Genomic DNA, 24,350 nt, shown 5'->3' on the forward strand with positions numbered 1-24,350 from the left:
ACAAGCGCCGCCTCAAGCAAATGAGTGAACGGTGGGGGCAATAGCACCCGCCCACCGCTCACTGCAGCCGGCCAATCATAATTCCGAGTTTCTCATCGCTGATGGGATCGCTGACCAATTGGTTTCGTCTCTGTCTCCGAGCGGGCCAATAGAAGGCCAATTCTGCCCCTCCTGCTTTACTGCAGAATTCCGAGGCTTGCAGCCAGCAGCATCGCAAGTCTCTAGGCTGACATTTTTTGTATAAATGGACGCACAAGGTTAGATTCTTAGTTGTCGTGGTTGTGTTTGTTCATCGTGTAATGTATCTATGTAACATAAAAGAGTGGGTTTGTGTGCATTATTGCATGTGATAAGCACCCTTGGATGTCTCATCGGTCGTGTCATGAGCATGTCGTGCAGCTCCATATGTCACTTCAGTAGTGGGCCTGGGTGCAGCAGACCCAGGAGACAGCCATACAGTCATAGTGTGGGTGTGTGAGGGAGAAATGCAGAAATCAGTCAATAACTGCACATCAGGGGAACGGTCGGCTGCAGACAGCAACCTGCAACCTGCAACCTGACTGCCAGTGCTTCAGCAGGTGAGCAGTTCTGACAGTGCAGAGTCAGCAGTTTTAGCTGATGTGGAGAGACTTGCACTCAGTGGAAAAAGCTTCTATTGAGTGGAATTTTTACTTTACTTTACTTCCACTCTACCTGAGTGGAAGTAAAGTAAAGAATCCAACCTGGCTCCTTTTTTAGTACTATAAGCTGCTAAAACAGCTGCAACAAGTATCCACACAGTGAGACAGGAATGAACCAGTCTAACAAATCAAACTGCATTCTTTAAACATCGGACAGAATGATGGAAATGACAGACAAGAGACAGAGAGGGAGGTATACTAAGGCCAAGGACAGTGTCAAGAGAGAACAAAATATGAGGACAGGAAAGAAAATTAATAGATCGACAGATTGTGTATTTTTCTGTAACAGTGCCAAAGAGATTCAAAAGACAGAAAGCATGAAAAAGAAACAGAGGACGTGAGACAGAGCGAAAGCTGGCCCATATGCAGCAGCGAGTAGCCATTGCAGGCCTTTTGGTCACGTTTTTTTTTTTTTTTTTTACCTCTGTGCTTTTTCACTGAAGGGACGATGCAGCAGTGCAGAGTCACGAACGCAGACATGCATGCATATAAAGCCATGCCTGATTTGCAAGGGAAAGCTGAGAGTCATGCTTGCTGTCCCTGCAGCAGATTGTTGCAATGCCTCACTGCCTTCCCTGCTGCAGGCCCAGACGATGACCACACAGCGTGATGAAACCCCAGAGCATCAGAACAGGGTTAGTTAGGGTTAGCAGGCAGTCAGTTCCAACAGTCTTCAAACATGCCACTGTTTTTTTTTTTTTACATATTTAAGCTATCTGATAATACTGCAGATAACTAACATAGCTTAAATTTAATTCAGCAGTGACTAATCATGTTTGTGGTTATTTGGTGTTTGTAACCTTCTTGAGCTACCAGATGGGTGGGGTAAAGTTTCAAGTACACATTCTGTTCCCAGTGTGAAAAATCCCACCATTACTGCACTGGCAGGATGTGAGAGCAAATGTTACCAGTTTTACTTGCATTACTGTCTGACCGAGGTCTGGTTTGTAAAGACCAATTGGCACAGCTTATAGGCCTGTGAATAGCCGACTAATGCATGTAAATTCAGATTAATGTTGGTTGTTAACCTTTTACCACCTTCTGTTTAGCCGGGTATCACCATGTAGAAATTTCACAGCTAATATTATGAAAAGTAATCATATGTTTTTATATTATATATGGACAGTCAATTATAAAAGTATAGTATAAAGCTGAAACATTAAGAATCTGATTGCCTTCCTAAATTCAAAGCACTTTGGCAGTACAACAATTTAAGGAATTATTGGAGACTTTATTTCCAAATTCATTGGAAGTATCTAACAATATAAAATAATCCATTTGTTTTCATTTACGTGGACCAGACTCTAAAAATGTGAGGATGGGTGTTAGGGTTAAATAAAGCTATAAAGGCGATATGCACAATGACTCAGTAAAAGCTGTTTGGGGAAGCTTTTTTTAAAAAAAATTATGAGGTATATGTTTAATTTAATAATAAGTTTAAAACTATAGCACAAACACAAATCACATTAAATGTATTTTATTATTTTCCTGTCTCTGTTAACTCATTTTTGTAATGCATATAGACTATATATATACAGACAGTATATATATACATATACATATAAGTGTTGGGCAATGTATATCATATAGGAAATGAACAGTAAGTATAGAATTTGATCCTGAAGCCCACGCTGCTGTTCATGAGGGTGACTTTGTCACTGTGGTGCTGCTAATAAAGTTATTTTCAATCTCGTTTCAACCAAAATGGCTGCCAGTAGTATCCTTTCTTAACCTCTGTCATACCTTCATGTTTATCACTCCTTCCTGCCAAACACCTCCCCACACCACCCCGCCTTGCAGTACAAGAACGGAGGGGAGGGAGAAATCCCCCCAATTCTCGGTCTCCACAGCAACAGCAGTCAGATGACCTTGTCTCCGACTTGTTCTGCTGAGTCAGAAATGGAGGGATGGGTGAGGGGGACACAGTGAGGAAAGAATAGCAGGAAGAAAGAAAGAGAGGAAGCGAGAGATGACACAGAGAGAAAGGTAGTACTTATTGTTATTCTAACTAATTATGGCTCAGTGGATGCTGCTCATGTAGACAGTGCTGTGTAATATGAAGCTGATTTGTGTGTCTTAAAGAGTAGCCATCCATACAGGACTCCAGAGAGACAGAGGGCCATGAGCAAATGTGATGGTTGTTAGTGATTTTGGAAAGTATGTTTTGAATGAGTCAGAGCTGCAGATGAATATCGTGTATCATGAGGTGTTGGTGTCATGGGCCATGTGTGAATGGTTTAGGAAAATATGTGTGAGCACTATTAAAATAGAGTGCAGCATGTGTTAGTGTATCTATAAATACATACACAACATGGCCAAAATACAACCATACATTCATATCTTATGTGATTGTTGAAGAACTTATTCCAAAACCATGAATGCTTATAACAACATATATATGATATGTCATTCCACTTCTACTTTTTCCACTCTACTGGAAAGATTGTGAAACCTGGCTGCCGGGATTTCATCCCATCCAGCCACAAAAGCACTACGTGAGGTCAATGACGTTGGGTGGTAAGGTCTGGCTTTCATTCGGCATTCCAGTTCATCCCAAAGGTGTGTGATTGGCTTGAAGTCACAGCTCTGTGCAGGAAAGTCAAGTTTTTTCACAATAAATTCACACCAAATAAATTTCTTTATGGACTTTGCTTTGGCATTGCCATGTTGATAAAGGACAGGACATAACCTGGACCGTTCTACACAATATTAGGATAATTTTATGCTATAGCATTAGGCCCTCCCTTTAATGCAATTTAGAGACGTAGCCAAAAGCCATTAAAGACAGCCCTAGGCCAAAAGAACCCAGGGCACAGTACAGTATGTAAACAGTGGTGTCCAGATACTTTTGGCCATATTATACATGAACAGACAAAATTAGGGTTTGAATGGGGCTGTACAGAGTCATTTATATTTGTGTGTGTGCATGCATGTGAATGTGTGTGCGTGTGTGAAGGTGATCCTAGCTAATCCGGTTTTATAAATGTCTGACATAATCTGTGTTCCACTCACAGTGTCCAGAACAGGGAGAAGGAAGGGAAAGTGGCAGAGACAGAGAGAAGAGGGAGCAAGGGGAGAGAAGAAGGAGAGACAGGAACAAAAAGCATAGAAGGCTGAGATTGCAGGGGAGAGATGATGGAAAGGCAGATGGGCTTATGGAGGATGACAGAAATGAGGCGTGAGAAAGGGGGAAGGGAAAAAAAGGATGAAGAGGAAAAGAAATATGACAGAGATGAAGGAGGAGAGAGCCAGCTGGGTGGTGGAAAATTCCTCTGGGATTTAGTGTGGAAAGAGTGACACAGGACTGTCAATGAAGGTTTGGTTATCATGGAACAGCACATGTGTGATGAAGGGCAAGAAAGGAGAGATAGGGTAGGGCAGAGTCTGTAATCAGGTATTTGATAAGGAATGCAAAAATTTTTTCCTCCTCTCCCAAAAAAAGAAAAGCTGAACCTTGTGCAACTTCCTTTGCCAATACTGTTCTTAATTAAGGTCATGCCAACAAAGCAAAAAAAAACAAAAACAAAACAGGGTTGTGGCGGGATTTTATAAATCTAGGGGATTCCACATAATGTACACATGGTGATTATTTTATATGCCTTTATGAATCCAGTATTTTAGACTTGTATGTTCAAATTGGAGTTGTTTTCGGCCAACAAAAACAAGTAAACACAACTAAATGCTATGCGCACCCGACTTATAGCTGATAAGGCCTGTGCTCAGGTTGAAGGTGGATGGAGCTGCGCTAGGAATTAGTCATTAGTCACCAAACTCTTGTATTAATAAGAAAAATAAAAGTGTCCCAGTCTAAGAGGTGCAACCACAGACTTTACAATTAGAAATGGACGTATTTTTCAATGACATCACCCATAGGTTTCTAAAGAGCCATTGTGAAGCTCATCGTGTGGTGACTGTGGCCATCGCCATCTTGGCAGCCCAAAATGGAAATGGGCAAAGACATGGAGCGTGGATGGAGCTGAGGTAGGCTAAATGAACTGATACTACTGATAACATCCACCTGTAACGACACCAACCCTTCACTCAAAGCAGCCATGCTCTTAATTATGCATAACTTATAATTAATATAATTCCAACGCCACTACAGTTGTCATGAATGGAGATTAGCTACAGAGACTGAAACCGTTTCTTATATCAGGCTGAAAAGCTGTAAAGTTGGGCATTTTAATATGGGACCTTATGGAGATTGATTCCTGTTCTGTAGCCTCAAGTGGCCATTTGAGTAACTACCGTTTTTGATGCATTAGCTTAATTTATCATTTGGGTGCAACAAACAGGGAGATGTCAATCGAAGGCCGTTTGTACACACACACACACACACACAGACACACACACACACACGCATACACACAGACACACACAGTTATATGGATAAATAAAATTGGAAAATTTTAAATAAACAGATTTTAAAGAATTCCTTTGTGGTGTCTTTGTGGGGTACATTAAGAGACTTCATGACCTGAGTATTTTAACATCCTGGCAACTGGCAAATTTTGATTAAATCTTTTTCGCCTTAAACATTTAACATGTGACTTATCCATTTTAGCAAGCCAGAATCCACAACACAGACCTGGAACACCTACTGCAGTCTATAATCATGTTATTAATTACACCTGTGCTTTTCCTGCTAAGACATGACAAAATGTTTGCCATGAAAAAGGCCCATTTGAATTTTGAGAGCAAAAGATTAAAATTGAGGAAAAGGAGGGCGAGGGGGGGTAATTTTTGTTGGAGAAGCTGATCGACCGCAAAAAGTGCACACATATATGGAGTAACTCATCAGTTTATGTGATAATCAATTCAAATGCACATATGACTTCAACCTGCCTCTATAGATTTTTTCACAGCAGCCATTTTGAAATGAAACGGCAGTGTAAACACAGGTGTTACCAATGACACTAATTATGGCTCAGTTCAATTTAGAGTAGCAGAGACTTTCCAGTGAGCCAACATGCACAATAGCAGCAAGCGGACTCTGTTTGAACTAAACGGAACAGATAACCCTTATTAGTATCATTGGTAACACCTGTGTTTACCCAAAATAGATGCTGTGGAAAAGGTATATAGTCAATCTTTTTCAGGCAACTTCACTCTCATTCCATCTGTACACCTGAAGCCTCTAAAGCGTTTCCCCTCCTCCGTCTGTCCTCCCTGACCCCACCTCCTCCTCTGGTAGCTGTCCTTTCAGCATCACCGCCACTGCAGCAAAACGTTCACACCAAGTTTTCTCTTTTTTTTTACTACTCCACCTACATCTTAGCTACATAATACCACTTACATGCCTGTCTGAGTAATGTCTGCAAACAGCAAACAAAGAATTGGGAACACCATGCTTCTAATGTTGAGTTGATCTGCACTCTCTCAAAAGTGTTTTCTGATTTAAGTGGATTTGATTGGTGAAATATTCATTGCTTTCAGGTGGTTTTGCTGATACATTTCCCAGAGATCAGCAGATGCCAATATCTCATTTAAATATAGCATCTTTTTTATAAAAGGAGTCATGATTGAAAGATTTATGAGTGAAACTAAAAAGCATTTAATGAAGTCTCTCAGTCTGCAAGGCCATTAGAAGGCAAACATCCATCCACTTGTTTTCCATTTTATGAAACTGCTTTTTAGTAGGTATTTATTCTCAGAATGCACTCAAAGCACACTTAGACTTCCATTAAGACTTCATAAACTCTAACATGCTGATATTCTGCTATTAAAACTTTATATGGTGCCACTATCAGTCTGCCACTATCACTATCTATCACTCTCATTTCGCTTGTCATTCAAGATTTATATTAGATACTCAAAAGGTCAAATTAGGCTTTCTGTATAGAATTAAAGGCCAATCTTTTCTTAACTCTGCTAAATAATGCGTTATAGTTTATCATAATGAACTGCGAACTGTCCTCAAGATAGATTTGTTAATTCCCTTTGGTAATTTTAAAGCTTTATTTTCTGATGTTTTTGTTATGACTCTTGTAATTGTTTTACCAGTTCTTTGTCACTTGTTTACTGGCCTTATTTGTGTTGTTTCTGTATGCTGGTTGTGTGGCTGCAGTGAATGTTTCGTGTTTTCAGGTCTTTTTTGGGAGAGAGATCTCAATCTGACCAAATAAAGATTGTAAAAAGCCATTTGTACCTTGTAAGCAGAACATTTCTTTGATGATGTAGGTTATTCTTAGAATAGTTATGCGTCATTTTGACAAGTGATTTCAGAAATAAAGAAGCTACGAGGCCTCTGTTTTCATTGGAGCCTTTCAACCAAGGATTGAGCATTTGAGAAAATCCTCAACGTTATTTAGTTATATTAGTTGTTCATTATTTTCAAAGAAACTGAGATGTAAGTGTGAGTTTCGCTCTGTTTTAAAAAAAAAATATGTTAATTCTCTTCCTTTTCAAACCCTAATTTCTCACAATAAAATGATTATTTTATTAACGGTCTGCACAGCCACAGAGGTGTTTTCTGTTAAAATGGCTGCTCAGGTGCTTTGAGATACCCTAAAGAGCGCAACATAACAGGAGAGTGAGGAAGATGCCAGTCAAGCACAGTTTGTACATGCCCACACAGTCCTGATAAGAGGTGTAATTAAGCAACATAAGTGAAAACACCTGTGTAGGCATAAAAAAGGTGTAGCATAGCATGAAGACATGAAACAGAGGTTCTGGTAACAACAATCAGCCTATCAGCACCATTAAAGCTCATAATTAATGCTGTAAATCTAATTTATTATATATATCTATATATATATATATATATATGTATATATATACAAAGAGCAAAGTGTAAAAATGACAACACGCGGTCTCATGGAGGTCATGTGCTGGAGTATTTCTCGGCCACATGCATTAACTTTCTGGCTAGCAACCTGCACAGTTACAACAAGTGTTAATCAATGAGCTTTAGAGGTGGTGGTAGAAAGACTTGTTTGCAGTCTTAATGCTAAGCTAAGCTAACTGGCTGCTGGCTGTAGCTATATATTTTCAGTACAGATATGACAATGATATCATCCTTCTCAACTAACTCTCAGAAATTCTAAAGTGACACAATAACATGAATTAAATACTTATTAAATACAAACAAATAGTCCAAGGTCGGGTAAGTTGTTCTCAAATGAAAATATTGTTCATGATGAAATAAAATTAGAAGTACTTAATAAAGCACAGTCATTTGTATCTAATGTTCAAATGTACACATTTCTTTGTAAATGAGATCACTAGGATGTGAGAAAATGGCTTTTGAGTACTATTCAGCAGATTAGCAGATGAGCTTTTCACCCAAGATGGGGACTGATGGATTGTAAAACCTATTAAGTGGAGCACTCAGTTTCTAGGATTTCTTTTTTTTTTTTCAGAATCATACTCATCAACCACTGTTAAATCCTCTTCCCATTCCAGACCGTACATTTTGCTTAATGTGTTCACTGTGGTGGCCATTTTGCTGACTGTTTATCTGCTTCAGCTGCTTTGAAGCTGTTTTCTTTGTGTTTTTTAGGTCTGCTGAGCTTGTAGTGTGTCACACTTACTTATCGTAAAGGAAAAGGTTTGCTTGGTTCAGACGAACACAGAGTGTTTTTTTCACAGCCTGTGTGCGTATTTGCAGGCAAGCATCCTTTGTCATTCTGATAAGTGACCTGTCATGTAGAGTACAGCAAGCAGCCTCAACCTGGTTTAAGAGACAGGATACAGTATATGAATGTGAGTATGTCAGATATTTTGTCAGCATCTTGTGTTAGCTGAGTGTGTCTTCAGTTTCACTGCTGCATGTGCATGTGAGCTGCTGCTATGTGTGTGTGTGTGTGTGTGTAGCAAGTACAGTGAGCGGTCTCAGGAGCGATGGGAATGATGACAGTGTCGTAGCAAAGATGGAGTCGAGCCATGTGCTCGGTAGGGGTACTGGCCCTTTAATACCTATCAGCCAATCAGGCAGGGGATGCTGGGAGCAGGCCGTCCTTGGGAACGACCTTGCAGGGGGGCAGAGCGATGGAGAGGATAGAGAGAGAAGAGCACGCAGAAGGGGCAGATAAAGCAGAGGTTGCTATCGAGTGCTAAGAGGATGGATGAAGCTGGGAAAATGTATAGCAATAAAGATGTAAAATGTATTATCTCTGTCGTATCTGTACCACAAAGGTACATTTACTACCAAATGAAACAGACAGATGGTTACAATTAATAGATAGATAGTTAAATGCAGACAGATATCATACAGATGAGTGAGAGATAGATAATTAAGGACACTAAGAGGATTAAAAGTTCAGCTGCGTAGTTTTGCCTTACTCCACCTCTCTGTCTCTTTTACCAACCTCTGTGACAGACATGCAGACGTCATCGCGTGCAGATTAAACTTGCAGCATGCTACACTCCTACTCTTGCGTAAGAATTTCTCTGAAAAGAATGAAAGAGAGGAGGAAGTATAGGGCTCACAATACAGGATAGAGTCTCAGATTTCTTTCAAATGGGAGGTTGACTTTCTTTCTCAGAGATAGAGTATGAAGTTACAGCTAGGAGATGGTCAGCTTAGCGTAGCATAAAGACTGGAAACAGGGGAAAACAGCTAGCCTGGCTCAGACCAAAGGCAAAAAATCCACCAACTAGCGCCTCTAATCTTATTTATTAAATCCATACAAAAACAAACAGTAAAAAGAACAAGTTAGAAGATAAAATTGTACAATAAAAGACTCTTAATCACAAAAAGGACATGTTATTTTTATGTAAACAAATGTGTTACATTAAAGGCTATTGTTTTTATTATTATCTGTGCATATTGGACATATTAATATCCTATAGATTCCTCTTTAAACACTGTACATCTCGTTTCAGTTTAAAAACATATATTTTACTTTTTTTTAAATAGAACTTTCATATTTTTTATTGTAAATGTCTGTTATATTTAGAAGTCTTGACTTTTACTCTAAAATACCGTGGAAAATTCTTTGTATATGAACAGCTAATTGGAAATGAACCCGATTAAGATTCTTTTTTCTTGGCTGGGAGCAGAATCCACCCAATTTCTTTTAGCTTTGGAGAGAGCCAGGCTAGGTGTTTTACAGTCTTTAACCTAAGCTGACATCTCCTAGTTGTAGCTTCATATTTATTGTACAGGCAAGAGTAATATTGATCTTTTCACGTACATTTTGGCATTAAAGAAGAGTGTATTTCCAAAATGCCTTAATATTCCTTCAGAAATTTAATTTAGACAGATTGTTATGTCTAAATTTATATTTTTAAAGTCAGATACTAGGGAGCTTATGCTTCTAGCACATTCAGTATTCAACAGCAGTTGATTATAACCTAGTTAATCTCGACAATAGACTAACGATGCGCTCACTTGCAGAGTACCATGGGTTTCCAGGCCTCCTCCATATGTGGTGTCAGCAGGAGGCACAGCAGTGCTGTGGCCCCACCAGATGTGTTGCTGTGCGTGTGGCCCCATTCTGTTCCAGATGATAGAGTGAGGGTATGTCTGTGTATTTGCATGTGTGTGTGTGTGTATGTGTGTAAGTGAGAGATAAAATTCCAAAGAAACCCAGCATGTCTTAATATGTAGCATGTGTGCGTCAGCATATTTATGCATGCGCTGTGTGCGTCAGTATGTGTTGTCTAGCTGTGGGACTACGTCTGTGTGTGTCTTTTTTGTGTGTGTGTGTGTGTGTGTGACTGGGGGTCTGCTGCTTCTGTGCCCAATGAGTCAGTGTGATGGAGTGCTAGCCCGATGCTATACTAGCAAGGCAACCTAAGCAGTGTTTTCATTATCGCTGCACCCAGTCACCTCAGACATTGGACCCTACCCTGTCCCACACTCCCCCTCTGCTGGACTACTCAAGTGTGACACACACACACACACAGGTAAAGATTGCAGAAAAAGAAATATGCTTCTATTCTGCTTGCTAATTTTGGTAGTTCATTTGTCTTCTGAGTGTGTGTCAGCTGCGTGTACATAAGTAGCTTTGTGTGTGTGTGTCTGTGTATGTGTGTGTGTGTGTGTGTGTGTGTGTGTGTGTGTGTGTGTGTTTCTGTGTCTTTCGTCCCCTGGCTTGTCCACTAGATGTGTATTAGTGCCCTTATCCTGAGCTGTGTTCTGACAGAAAGAGGCTGCTGTGTGCTCGTTACTGTAAGACTCTCACAGACATTGTTCCCTCAGTGGGAGTGTGGAGTGTGTGTAAGGGACTGGGTAATTGGCTCTCCACTGGCCACTGCTTTGTGCCCTCTGTTTCCACTCACACGTACAGTTACAGGCTGTAGCCCAAATGTAAGCCGATGGTCTGTGAGAGTCATGTTATCTGTATGGTTCGTACTGTACATGTCACATCCATCGTGACTGAAGCGCTCATTATTCAACAGCTACAGAAGCTGTAATATTGAATAGTAAAGGGAACACAGGCTGTCAGGGTCGCCCCCTTCAAGTGACCCTGGAGACTGGAGGAGGTTGCCCTGGCAACTGCCACCAGCCCTCCTCCCTCCCATCCCTCTTTCACTTCACTCCTCATCACATTACTCATCTGTCACACATGCTGCACACACATCCACACAAGATGTACAGGGGCATTTATGATACAAGTAATAATACTAAATGCTCACTGTAAAAGGTGTGTCAGAGCCATAATTAAACTCACTATAACTGCACTTGCAAAAGAAAAAAAGGGAAAGGTGATATAGTACGTAATACGCATCAAACATTTCCATAAAACCCCCTTTTATCGTTTCAAGAACATTGCCAAACTACATCCCATTTTATGTCTCCCCGATACAGAGAAGCTGGTCCATTAATCAGCTCAAGGCCAGACTTCTGCAATGTACTATACCTTCCTGCCTCCAGCCTGCTGCTCGGATACTAATGAGAGAGTGGTTACACCACCAATTTCATCTACTAACTTTACAGGTTATAGAGCTATTGATGAGAAAATCAATATCACTCTCATGTCCATACTCCAATTATAAAGTTACACTGAGGAGAAACAGGGGGAAAGAGATAGCCTGGCGCAGTCCAAAGGTTTAAAATATCCACCTATCCCAAAGCTCACGTATTAACAAATAATATCTTGTTGTTTAATCCACACTAAAAGTAAGTAAAAAAGACAAGTTGAGGTTTTGCAGGTCAAAACCCCCTGTAAAAAAAGAGAGCGAGAACAGGCCTCAAGACTATTTGCTTAGGAGAGCATTTATTTATGATACAGGCTCTTAATTTAAAAATCATCCTGCATGCCCCCAATATTTATGATTATTATTATTACTATTATTATTATCGTTATTAGTCACTTGCTAAAGGAAGGAGAAACAGCTGGGCAGAAATGCTACACAAGTGCTGACAGAGAAAAATAGCTTCAGTTGCAATTTGCACTTCCCTTGTGTGTATGTCACCCCATCTTGTGTCTTCTACAGACTTGTATTTGTTCCCTCCGTCCTCACCCCTCTCTCACACTCGGCTCCCTCTTGTCTTCTCTCTCGTCCTTTCCCTCTTTCTCCCTTGCGAGTGGACTCAATGGTGAGTCTAATTTTAGCTGTAACACGTCAGTTACACTCGACTTTTGTTGCCCTAGATATTTGCTTCTTACATATGCATTTTCACATCGGACATCTTGGGTGGATGCGTGTGTGCAGCGTGTGTAAACAGATGAGTAATGTGATGGAGGAGTGAGATGGGGGGGGGGGGGGGCAGCAAGTCTCCAGGGTCATTTGGATGGGGTGACCCTAACGCCTGATTGGCTAATTCCCTGTCCTCTGAGCCATCCCATGATGCTTAGAGGAAGGATAGCTCCCAAGGTTATGCATGCCAACACATGGAGGAACATGCAGCTAGCAACACAACTACACACACACACACACACACACACACACACACACACACACACATACACACACACACACACACACACATACACACACACACACACACACACACACACACACACACACACACACACACACACACACAGACAAGTGAAGCAGAGTCTTATCCTTGGCAAAGCCTAGGGGATTGTCACATTTCCATTTAAACTGCTAGAGACATGTTATAACAGTAAATCACAGGTCATTCACATCCTCAGAAGAGCAAGGTGAGAAACAGACAGAGGACAGTGTGGCTGAACTATGAACAGATGCTACTGTTTTTTACATTTGTTTTGAACAAAAATAGTGCTGAAACATCAATTGCTCTGCAGTCTTTTTGTGTGTTATATCATCATGGTTGACATAAACACGGAACATCTTTGGGTTTTGGACTCTCGGTACTCAGAAAACATTGCACAAAAACCTAATTTAAACACAAAATGTTATTTTAACAACATTAACATATCCTTTCATTTTTAAGACTTGTCATTTTATGTTGTGTTTTATATCAAGAAATACAATTTGATAAGTGAGTGAGTAATTTTGGTTTAAGCACATTAAACAAATTAGATCATTCACCTTCAACTACATTTCATGGTGTTCATCAGTGGACAAAGTCTGCTCATTTGTCATGGAGATGGAGTTTGGTCACAGATCACGTGACAACTGACAACCAAGGTTATGTGACCAAACTCCATCCACTGAAGAAGACCATAAGACACAATTGAATGGTCCAGGGAAAAATGTAGTGAGTAAGTGTAGTTTATTAAATATTAAAAAACATCTGTTTATATTTTCAAAAATGGATCTATGCGTACAACCCATATTGAGGACCTGGCAACACTTCATCCAGATAACACACGATGCAGTGCTACTTGTTAGCTGTGTCCAGCTGTTTAAGTGATGCTGACGTATTAGCCACATTATCCAGCCTGAGGACGCTGACAGCGACTGAGGTCAGTCAGGATTAAGTTCTGCCATGTTGACCTACAATGGGTGACTAATGTTACGAGGTTAAATATAATCTGCTTGACAATAGAAATGAGGAACAGACTTAAGGATTGACGTCTTTGTGTCCTTGTTACATCTGCTGACTGTGCCTGTAGATTTCATTGATGAATTCAAACCATGGCGTGCTGTTTCAGTGACAGTTATGGAGAACAAAAGGTGTGGCTCCAGGCTTGATCAAATTGAAACAAACATCTGGACACACTGAGGCAGCAGGCTAACAGGCAGGGCCACACACATAAGCACACACACCTCATTAACTTGAGTAGCTCCAACCCACAAATAAGTCATGATTCATTAGATTATGCCATGTTAGCTTGCACATGCTAACACATTGTGCTACTAAATCAAGGCTTGTTTACTCTGGTTGATCAGTCGGGCCATTCATCACTCTGTGAAAACATGTCGTTATTCAAGTGTTTCCCTGGCAGCCATTTGAATGTATTGGTGTGTCTGTGTGAGAGTGTGTTTGTGTGAGAGACGGCAAGGTTGCACGTGTGCCCAGAAATGTGATTTCGGATTGAATGAAATGAGGGATGATGAAGGGGAGGGAGTTTGGATGAGTACCCAAGAGGCACTCAGTCGTTCAAATGTTGTGTCATCACCGGGGAATGAAACATCTGGCACTGTGGTGGTGTGTTGGCCTTGACTGGCTGGTTTTACTCATTTACTCACTCAGTCACAAACACACATAATCAAGAATAGAGTAACCCAGCCTGATTGGGTCTGTCGGTCTCTCTTAGCGGAGGGTTAGCTCTATTGTAAGCAGTCCTGATTGAAGAAATGCTCTATTTTGTGTCATTGTATTTGAATGAATAGTGCTTATTTAGCCATGATAAACATGTAGTGTACAAGTTTATTCTGGTCTCTGATTCAAGTGGCTTTTCTTTTGATTATTTGCCTATGTGTTAGACAGATGACAACTGTGAAAATGAGTGCAGAAACATAAAGAATGCAGGTGCTTTCATACAGAGAATCAAGGCTCATGAATGGTTTCATGCATCAAAATAATGTAAATTATATATAGCATGCTATGGCTGTCACAGTCACCAGATCACAACCCAACTAAACACCTATGGTTTTGGACCACAGTGTTAATTAGACAGGATGCTCCCCTCACCATCATCAAAACATCAAATGAGGGAATATCTTTTAGACAAATGGTGAAACCCAGAGACTTGGACGCTGTTCTGGCAGCACATGGCAGCCCAACATCTTTAATTTATCACCCGGCACATGGCCAACAAGCACAAGAAGCATAAGTTCAATAAAAGCTGAGGCAGCTGATAGCCAGTGTTCAGAGAGTAAAAAAATTAAAAGACAAATTAACAAAAGAAATGTCAAACAACAAATTCAACTTTAGAAAGTTGTCACTGCAAACAATCTCTAGGTCTTTCTAATAAATAATTTATAGAGCCTTATAAGGTGTAACCAATGGCTTTATTCATATTTAATACATCATTTACTGATGTTTTATAGATCAGTTGTAAATAAGATCAATGTTTGAGTTGCCAGGTTGTCAGAAATCCCTTTGACTGGTTTATATCATCATCCAGCATAAAACATTCTTTGTCTTTTTAAATGAGTTCTTCACTTCATCAGGGAAACGTTTCCCTTGGCCAGTTTGGACAATTACCTTCTGGAAAACAGCTGCAGAGCATCTAGACCAAAGTCCATCACAACATACAACTTTTCTTCATTTACAGCTGAAGGCTTTTTTAAGAAGACCTAGCATTTGTAACAACAAACGGAAGAGAGAAACCCATGAACATGTCTTAATAAAGTAACAATATTTATTTAGATAGCATTTTTGGCTTTATCTGGATGTTGACAGTTTAGAGGGAGGGTTATGACTCACAAAAAAAAAAAAAAAAAAATCACAACCTGGCAACTCAAAAGATAATAAACCTCCATGCTCAAGAGACCAACATTCACTTCAGAAGGGGAAAAAAGCTATAAGTGAACCTTGAGTTTAAACTATTTCATCATACATATGTGTTCCCAAGGTCACAAATTAACCTTGGTAATAATTTATTTACAATATGAAAAGCCATTAGTTACAGCTGGACAAATCCCCATTTTGGGTAAATCTGCTAATTAATGCTGAATCATTGCTGTTTATGGCAATATCATTTGTGTGTCAGTTTTATTGCATATGACTAATCATCATTCAAGGATGATTTACCACCAAGTGAATGAAAACCTAAAGAGTAGTGTTATGACCCCATCACATGCTATCTCATCCTGCCTCTGCTCTCCTCTAACACATTCATACGTCGAAAGTGACTATACTGCATGGCGACTATAGGTCATAAAACCCGTCTCCTCTCTGTCTTTCTACCTCATTCTGTCCAGGTAAAGCACCTGCTTAACAACATAACAAGAACATCCACATCTGTGTGCACCATCACCTGCATCTGCAGTGCAGGCCTAATGGCTGTGATTGGAGGAGAGAGAAGACACACCCCTGTTTGAATGGACGAGAGCTGAGACTCAGCACAACGTGACTGGATTAAGAGAACTCTCATGTTGCTGGGTTTGTAGAAGATGACCACTGTTTCTGTTAACACAAGCACAAAAAAATAAAAATAAAGAGAAAGGAATGTGAGGAGAAAGGTGTTACGAGAAAGTACTGTAGGTACAGGACATCACAGATCAGCAGAGGAGTGAGTCGAATAATGTGCAATGTAACAGTCACCTCTCTATCACAGTATCCTCTCACACACTTACATTTCAACACGGAACGGATGCTGCACAAGCCAGCAGCCCTCTGCTGATAATAACTGAGTAAGTAGTTATGATTATGGGCAACATAATTTGTGGGTTAGCTGTGAGAGCTCAGAGAGATTTGAGCTCACCGAGGAAGACATTTAAAGGGCACGTTGGACATCCCATCCCTTTAAATGAGAAAATCTGGAGACAGTTGCCGGGAGTCACTCAGCAGGTACAGAAGAATGATGCAACCTGAGCTGATAGCATTAAATATTTACCATAATTTTAAACCAACTGGCATCACGACTGCCCCAGGGAAACAAGCTGCAAATGCCACACACACACACACACACACAGTTGCACCCATGCAAACACACTCATTATTCCAAAGGAATTACTGTGCTTAATTTGTCGTCTAACTACTATCTGTAACGTCAACACATCAATCCCCCTGCAAAATAAAAATGAATTCATCAACAATAAAACACACCATTGCTCAGTTCAGTACACTCAGGGGTTTTGTTGCTACAGCCTTACTTGGTCTGGTATGACCAGTAGTTTATGGTGGCTAATGTTAGCTAATGTTAACATAAATAGATTGTGCTTTAAAACTGACATTATTAAGTCAGTTCACTGACTTTATGACCCTTCTGTTTTAGCATTAACCATAATTCTGTAATTACCACAGTGTTGTTCATCAAAATGTACAATGACTCACTTTAACTGTCTGTTTGTAAATAATTTTTCTGATCTTTTTTGCTCAAAATATATAGACACAGATAATGATGTTATTCAAATACTGAGACAGATTTAAACACTTTCAAGTCTTGACATTTTCATTAATTCATCTAGGCTACAATGAGTATTATTCTGTCATGGCAGCAATGATCTTTTAAACACCACCTTTTCCTGTACACAAATATTTAAATTTGGGCTAAAGCTTTTCAGGACAAAAATGTAAAACCTCCCCTTTAATCACAAATCAGATAATTGTATAACCATACCGTGTATAAAATTAGGAGTTACATCACTACTACTGGGAAACACAAGAGTAGCTGCATTCACTATCTGTCTGGTCTTGCCTTAGGCATGTGGAGGGCAAAGTGCTGTAATATTGAACAGCACTGTAGGACCATTATCATATCAGTCTGTCCGCTGGAAGAAACTGTTTGTTCTGGTTGTTTGTTTCAGTCATAATATGTAACTGTGTTGTGTTTAAATAAGAAAGGTTACTGTTGCATACAGTTGCAAATAGGCTACTTAACAAGTAGCCAACTGTAATATAATTACAACTGTGTCAAATTTTCACATTAAGTAGACTGTTTGTTCTGATACAAAGCATGTGTGGATTAGCAACATGGGCCAATCAGATAGTTTGACCTCTCAACATTGCAACACGTACAGGCCTTTGACAGATATTTTTGGCCATACTTGACTAATTTAAATGTGTTTATACGCATTTTTTTTATGTTTAGGTTAACACATTTCTTAGATCGTTTATTTTCAGTTATTATATTTTGTCACAGCATGTAACTAATCAATTCCAATGACCCACTGTGCAACTTTTCAAAGTGAGAACATTGGGAAACAAGTAACAACATATTTGAACCAATCTGAGCTGAGCCAGGCCTCTCCCAGCTGTCCGTTGGCCTTGTCTGCCCTCCACCTTCATCTCCTCTTTAATCCCCAAAGCCTCTCTCTCTTCCTCCTTCCACCGCCTGTGCCCCTTATCTACTCCACCCGCTCTATCAGTTTCTCTCTCTTTCCATTCCTCTCCCGACTCACATGCCTTTCCTTTTGCGAGGGCGTCTCGACAGTGTCACTCACCATGGTGCCAGCGTTCGTGCCTTCCTCGTCCTCTTGCTCTCCTCTCACACAGTGTGTCCTTCTGGCCTGGTGTTTACAGAATTAGGCCCGTTGAGAGATGATGAAGGAATGAAAAAAAAAAAAGAAAGGTGAGAAAAATAAAGCTGAGAACAGGTGAGGAGCTTTTGGGTTATAAAGCCAATCATGGAATAATAATCCTCTTAAATAACTACTAATTTTTTTTTTTTATAACAGCACATGAAAAAATATGGACACACATGCCGTCTCCATAGGGGTCCAGTCATGTGTTTCATTTCATCCTCTTACAGTCTGGTTCAGATTTACATGCAAAGAGTGCTGCAGCTCTGAACCAAATTCTCTTTGGAAATAATTTGATCCAACTTGTCAAATTGCAGCTTAATTTTAATAGTTGGCTTTAATCTGAATTTCTTTACAGCTCTTAAAATAGATACTTAAGGTGATTCAAGGTGTCCTCAGCCTTCTCAGGCTAAAACAGGAATGTATTTATAAATGTGTGTGTCTGTGTCTCAGTGCACTACTCACCAACCAAGCCAACAGCATACAGCCAAACATGCTCATCATAGTCATACACATGATGAGCCAGAGCAGAGTTTGTCTATCAGTTCAGATTGATGGTAACTCAAAGAGCACTCAGGATCAACATGGATGCATGATGTTTCTTAAGAAGTGTTGCCATACATTTGTTCTACTGACAGTCAAGGTCACCCGGTAAATCTCTCCTCGCCTACTTTGCTGGGAGTCAAATCAGTCGTTTCCCTCCATCCCCCATCTTTTCTGTCCACCCCGATTCTCTCAATCCTTCTCTTCTGCCTCTATTTTTAGCCAGCTTAGCAGCATTGAAGGCATGAGAGGTTTATTCTCTGCCTTCTCCCTCACTCATTACCTGGCTGCCGATTCACATAGTCTGTTAATCCCATAATGCTGGAACTGCACAGATCACTGCTAGTTTACAGAAACAGCTACACTGCAAAGAGTGAGAACAGTTTCCCTAAAATAATTTGTTCTATTCAAATCTATTTTCACCTCAAAAATACCTCCTGAATCTCGATCTCTCCTCTTTGTCTATCTATACATTCGAGCACTCCATTGTCAGCGTGTGCATTCCCTCCATACGGATGTAACCCTCCTTCAATCAATACGCACAGTTCCATTAGAGACTTACAACTCCTGCTCAATTTACAGATCATATTTATTGATCCAGACGTTTATATAGTAGGCACCTTAATGTACATTGCAAAGTCACCATGGGTACTGCAGCTCAACTAAAATTACAAAGAATACATTAATAATTGATCATGTTCACAGATGCCACCTTTAAATCAGTCACCATATTGGTTTGAGTTTTTAATGCTTCTGCAGTGAGCTGACCTTGGTGTTAAGTCTTGAATGGCCTTCAGCTGCAAATTGCATTATGTCAGCAATAAAACCCTTACACTACTTCTGAGGGTCCCTATGTACCTGTGTGATCAGAGGCAGAGAACAGACTGCAGAGTCATGGCCATGGCTAGTCAGGCCTCACCTTCATCTGCAGTACCAGAGGCTAATCTGCACCAGGCCTGCTCATTCAGGACACTGCTGCGCTCCATACCAATTAATATGGATAAGCTTCAAGACACAAGTGGTTTAAACATGTGAGTCAGTGGTGCAGGAAGGTGATGTATTGTAATCCTTATATTCTGAATCTACACGGCTGCACATTTTGGCTCCTTTGGTGCATTCTCAGGGCTGGAAATGAATCATGCTGATCTAAAAATGGTCCTCTTCTTGTGTCAGTAGACTTTTCACGGACTGCGAGTAAGGGATTGGAGGAAATGCAGCTTAAGATAGAAAGAGATGAGTCAGACAAGAGGAGAGGAAGCAGAGAACAAGTGCCTGCCACTGTATCAGGTGCTTGAGCTTTTTAAAATCTGGAGCCCTCACATGGACATCTGTAGGTACTGCAGCTGCAGTCTGAGAGCAATTTTGTGCTGAGACTTTCCCTCATTTGTTACAGATGTAATGAAGCGACAATACTCACTTATAATTTAAGTACTCCTATTCCCCCAAATATTCTGTATTTTATGTATTTGATGTTGGCATGTGCTAGTCATGGCTGGTTGGGCTAAACCCACCTATACTTTCAGTCCATACTGCTACCACATGGTGAAATGGTGGAATTACAACTGAGGTAAAATATATATATATATATATCTGCAGCAGTAAAGAATAAAAAAAAAATTAATAACTCAAGTAGAACCAGGACCACAATTTAAATGTTTATTAAATCAACAACTGTCAAGATGACATGAAAATACAATTCTTAAAGAAACAGATTAAAACAAACATAATTTATTAAAAGAGAAAATACATAATTTTTCTCAAAAGGCTATTTGATAAAATAAACTGGTTGGCACTAAAACACATAAAGACACCTTTGGGTTTAAGATAGAGTATTAAAAAAAAGCATCAACCCCTTGATCCTGATAATGGACGGAGATATCAGTATACTAGCAGGCTCTGTGTCAACCCGTGTTTGAACTCCATAAAGAACTACTAAATCCTCCACTAGAGAGATGAATTGCAACAGATTTCATGGACATAATCCAGATTTATCCTAATCCATCCGAACATGCTGGTAGACAAAGTGAATAATAAAAAACAGACAGAAAAGTTTTCAGTTCTTTAAAGTAACATATCCCCAAAAGTACAGCACTGTGGTTACTCACTGTTTGAGCAACTGTGACCTGTTTTTCTATGGCTTTAAGGATGGACACAAGTAAAAAACAAAAACAAAACAATACATCAAATGTAATAGCTAGAAGGCTACAGGCCAATCAAGTTTGATCAGTGACCAGCTTTTAGGTTCTGTTCCCTTCCACCTGAGGTGGTGAAGTGTCAATGAAATTTCACAAGGAAGGCAAAGGCCTGATGCAGGAGACTTAAGAAAATATAATCAAAAACTATTGAAATTCAAATCGAACACAAATATTAACACAAATATACACCATTGCTCCAGCAGTTAACCCCCCTGGCTGCAGTTTACACCCTGATGTCGTCATGGTCTGTGAGTCTCGTCTCGGCGCTGCACGATTAACTGCAACTAATAGCTTCTCCAGAGGGCGCCTGTTTTACACCGACCTCATGCCAGCAGGGTTTGGAAACCAACAACAGCAGACAGATACGACTAGACGGAGATAACACGTAATATACCCACAGATTGTGCTTCTGTTAACCACGACATGTCATTAACCATAATGTGTGTAACAGCTCCACATTCAATAATGCATGGCAGATCAGTGTTGAAACATGCATCTGCTTCATGCTCTTGAAATGCAACAGTGTATTTAAAATGTGTTCATGTCACATTCAACAGCATATGGTATTTAAAACGGTGTCATCTTTGAATTATCTACAGTCCAAAGATAAAAACTGCTATATATTCCTAATGCTGCAGTACATTAGCAACATTTTGTATCATGCTGATGGGGGTTTAAAAAAAAAGAGTATCACACAACTGAACCTGATGATTTCAGACTACTGGTAACCTGATCACAGATAAATATTTTTATAGCAAAAAAAAAAAAGGCAAAAACTCTGTCTTTGCAGCACAGACTTGAAAAGTCATAGCAAAGCATAAAATGTTCACATTCACAAGTCATCACACTTTTCATTCACAGAGCTCAAGATCCTTTCCCCATTTAAGACAGCAGACATTTTAATTCACCCAGTCATACACTCATACATGCACACATATTTACACACAAACACACACGTCTTCTCACACAAACATGGCGGGAGACACAAAGCTATCGCCACGGTTGACATTGGGGCCCTGATGATATCCCTGGGGGTCGTTGTCTGCGCTCATGTAGGGAGGCGGGACCTCGTTGTTTCTGGGATCATCCCAGCCAGAGGGGGCAGCAGAGTAATAATGCTCCCTGTCCTCTTCATCGTAATCCTCATCGTCATGGTAGGCATCCAGGTCCTGCAAGCAACAAGACAACAGTTAAACCTCATCCTTCATTTATAATGACATTTTTATACTGGACAATTTGAAACAAATACTGTGTGTCTACTTGTTTTAACCATAGAAAAAGGATTATTCAGTCTCAAAAGCTTTGGTGCATAATGTATTTATGCAGACAGGATTTCTTTCATCAGTTTCTGAAAGGCTAGAACATGATATAGCACTTTCCTATCTGTATTTTAAGGTAAAGTTGTATCTACGTCTAATAATTTGACTTTGAACAACTTTATTTCTTTCTTTCTTTAAAGATTGTTTTTGAGGGTGCTTTTGCCTTTATTAGATTGGGCAGCTGAAGAGTGACAGGAAAGGTAAAAAAGAGAGGGGATGACACACAGGAAAGGGCCACAGGTCAGACTCAAACCACTGCAGCAAGGACTCAGCCTTGGTACATGGGCCGCCAGCTCTACCAGATCAGGTGACAAGGTGGCTGAAACAATTGTATGTCTATACTATTTCTATTTTTTAACGTGCAGTTTTCACACACGCTATTACCCAAGTTTTATCAAACCCCATCAGTGGCATCTGAGATTTCCAGGAGTGGTAACTAAACAGTGATTCACTATTTTGTGAAACAATACCATTGCAACTCGTCCACAAGCCTCCTAATTACATTCTAGGGGATATTTTAATAGTATAATAAATGAATTAAAAGTCCAGTGTGTAGCATTTAGTGACATCTAGCTCTGTAGTTGCAGATGGCAAAATGGTGGTTCAACATGGAAGGCAACCCTGCAGCGTCTGAACAGTTTATTGTAAGGCAATGAAAACATGATTTCCTTTATTCAGTTGATTATATAATATTGACAACATAGTTTTGCATATTATGTTGTATTTCTACCATTGGAGTCTCCTAAATGTTACATCCTGGACCTTTAAAACACACACATCTTAACTTATCCATATATTAACTATTGATAAATGACAGATCTGGTTAATTGAACATTGATTTTTCATTAACCCTTTTCAATCCATAACCTAATAAAAAAGCTGAAAATAGAATTGCAATTTGAAAGTTTTGTAAAGTGTTAATTAAACACTGCTTAATATTTGAGGTTGTCATTGTTTGATTTGTTTTGCATTACGTTTTATTCTAAGGTGTCTCTGTTTGACAAGGTTTGGTTGCACAACACATAATAACAGAACGAGGTAATGATGTTTTGTATAGAAAACAATCTCAAGTACCACCCTGATGAAACCAAGATAACGGTTTGGTAAATAAAGCATGGGAAACTGGAGAAGAGCTGTGTGACTGGTTTTCACTTTCACTTCACACACACACGCACACGCACACGCACACCACACACACACACACACACTTACTTTAGGGAAAAAACATAACGATTAATGTAAATTTTGAGTTATAGTAAACTGACTGTAGGTCACCTCTGCATTCTTAACAAACATGTTCCCTTACCGTGACTGGCTCAGCACTCTGGGTAATGTGGTAATTGTTCTGCTGTGGTCCGTTGTTTGTCTCTGTGGGATGACTTGGGTTCTGCTGCTGAAGACACAGACATCAGTCAGTATATTTCCGGAGATATAATGCTGTGTGTAGAACAACCTGACAACTGTCTGGTTAATGATACTGTCATACATTTGGCGATGGTGACTCACCCTGTTAGCAGAGCTGTTGGTCTTCTTAGGGGGAGGGGGCTTGTACTTGGGTGGACCCCTGAAACACAAACAGCTAGTGAGTCACAAAAATGTGAGGCATGCAGTGTGGCATTTTATCTAATCGACCAATTTGCAAATAACACACAGAAAAAACACCCAGACAAAAAAAACAGTAGAGAACTGTAATCATCCACACAGATACTCACTCTCCGTTGAGTTTGTTGTTACGGTGTTTACGGTACATCGCTATGGCTGTTCCAATGACGGCCAAGAGTATAATGACTCCAATGATGGCTCCAATGATGCTGCCTGTAGTAGCACCCTTCTCTGGAAGACGAGTACCTAATAATAAGAAGAATGGAAATCGAGCTCAGAAGTGGACAAATTCCAGAAATTCCATTTCAAATCATAGCCACTCATTTAAAACTAAAATAAATTAGTTAACACCTTGGCTCACAACCTTCAAAATAAAGTTGTAAGCAATTCCACCAGTTATACTTAAGTCACTTTTTAAAACCAGAAAAAGTAAAACTATCCAGTATTTCACAAGAAAGAAAACAACAATTAAATGAATAGTTTGATATTTTGGGAAATATGCTTATTCACCTTCTGGTGTAGAGTTAGATGAGAACATCAATACCACTCTCATG

At 39.8% G+C, this 24,350-nt stretch overlaps 1 protein-coding gene and 1 long non-coding RNA gene across 3 annotated transcripts in view; one reads left to right on the forward strand and one right to left on the reverse strand.

The window, feature by feature from the left end:
- Nucleotides 1-197: 197 nt before the first annotated feature.
- Nucleotides 198-5,112, forward strand: LOC127366866 (uncharacterized). Its single transcript, XR_007885399.1, has 2 exons — nucleotides 198-2,666; nucleotides 4,554-5,112. It is a non-coding gene; the product is annotated as an uncharacterized LOC127366866 (long non-coding RNA).
- Nucleotides 5,113-20,322: 15,210 nt separating this feature from the next.
- The window catches only part of si:ch73-22o12.1 (nectin-2), a 78,216-nt gene continuing 74,188 nt past the window's right edge, over nucleotides 20,323-24,350 (reverse strand). The window contains exons 7-10 of one of the 2 annotated variants that reach the window (XM_051406088.1): nucleotides 23,907-24,042; nucleotides 23,701-23,758; nucleotides 23,501-23,584; nucleotides 20,323-22,044 (exon numbers count right to left, since the gene is read on the reverse strand). In XM_051406088.1, coding sequence (XP_051262048.1) covers nucleotides 21,838-22,044; nucleotides 23,501-23,584; nucleotides 23,701-23,758; nucleotides 23,907-24,042 — 485 coding nt within the window. In that variant the 3' untranslated portion in view covers nucleotides 20,323-21,837. Of the gene's footprint in view, nucleotides 22,045-23,500; nucleotides 23,588-23,700; nucleotides 23,759-23,906; nucleotides 24,043-24,350 lie in introns of both variants that reach the window. The other variant, XM_051406087.1, reaches the window with a different exon arrangement.

This window comes from Dicentrarchus labrax, unplaced genomic scaffold (genome assembly GCF_905237075.1).
Source record: "Dicentrarchus labrax unplaced genomic scaffold, dlabrax2021, whole genome shotgun sequence".
NCBI lineage: Eukaryota > Metazoa > Chordata > Actinopteri > Moronidae > Dicentrarchus > Dicentrarchus labrax.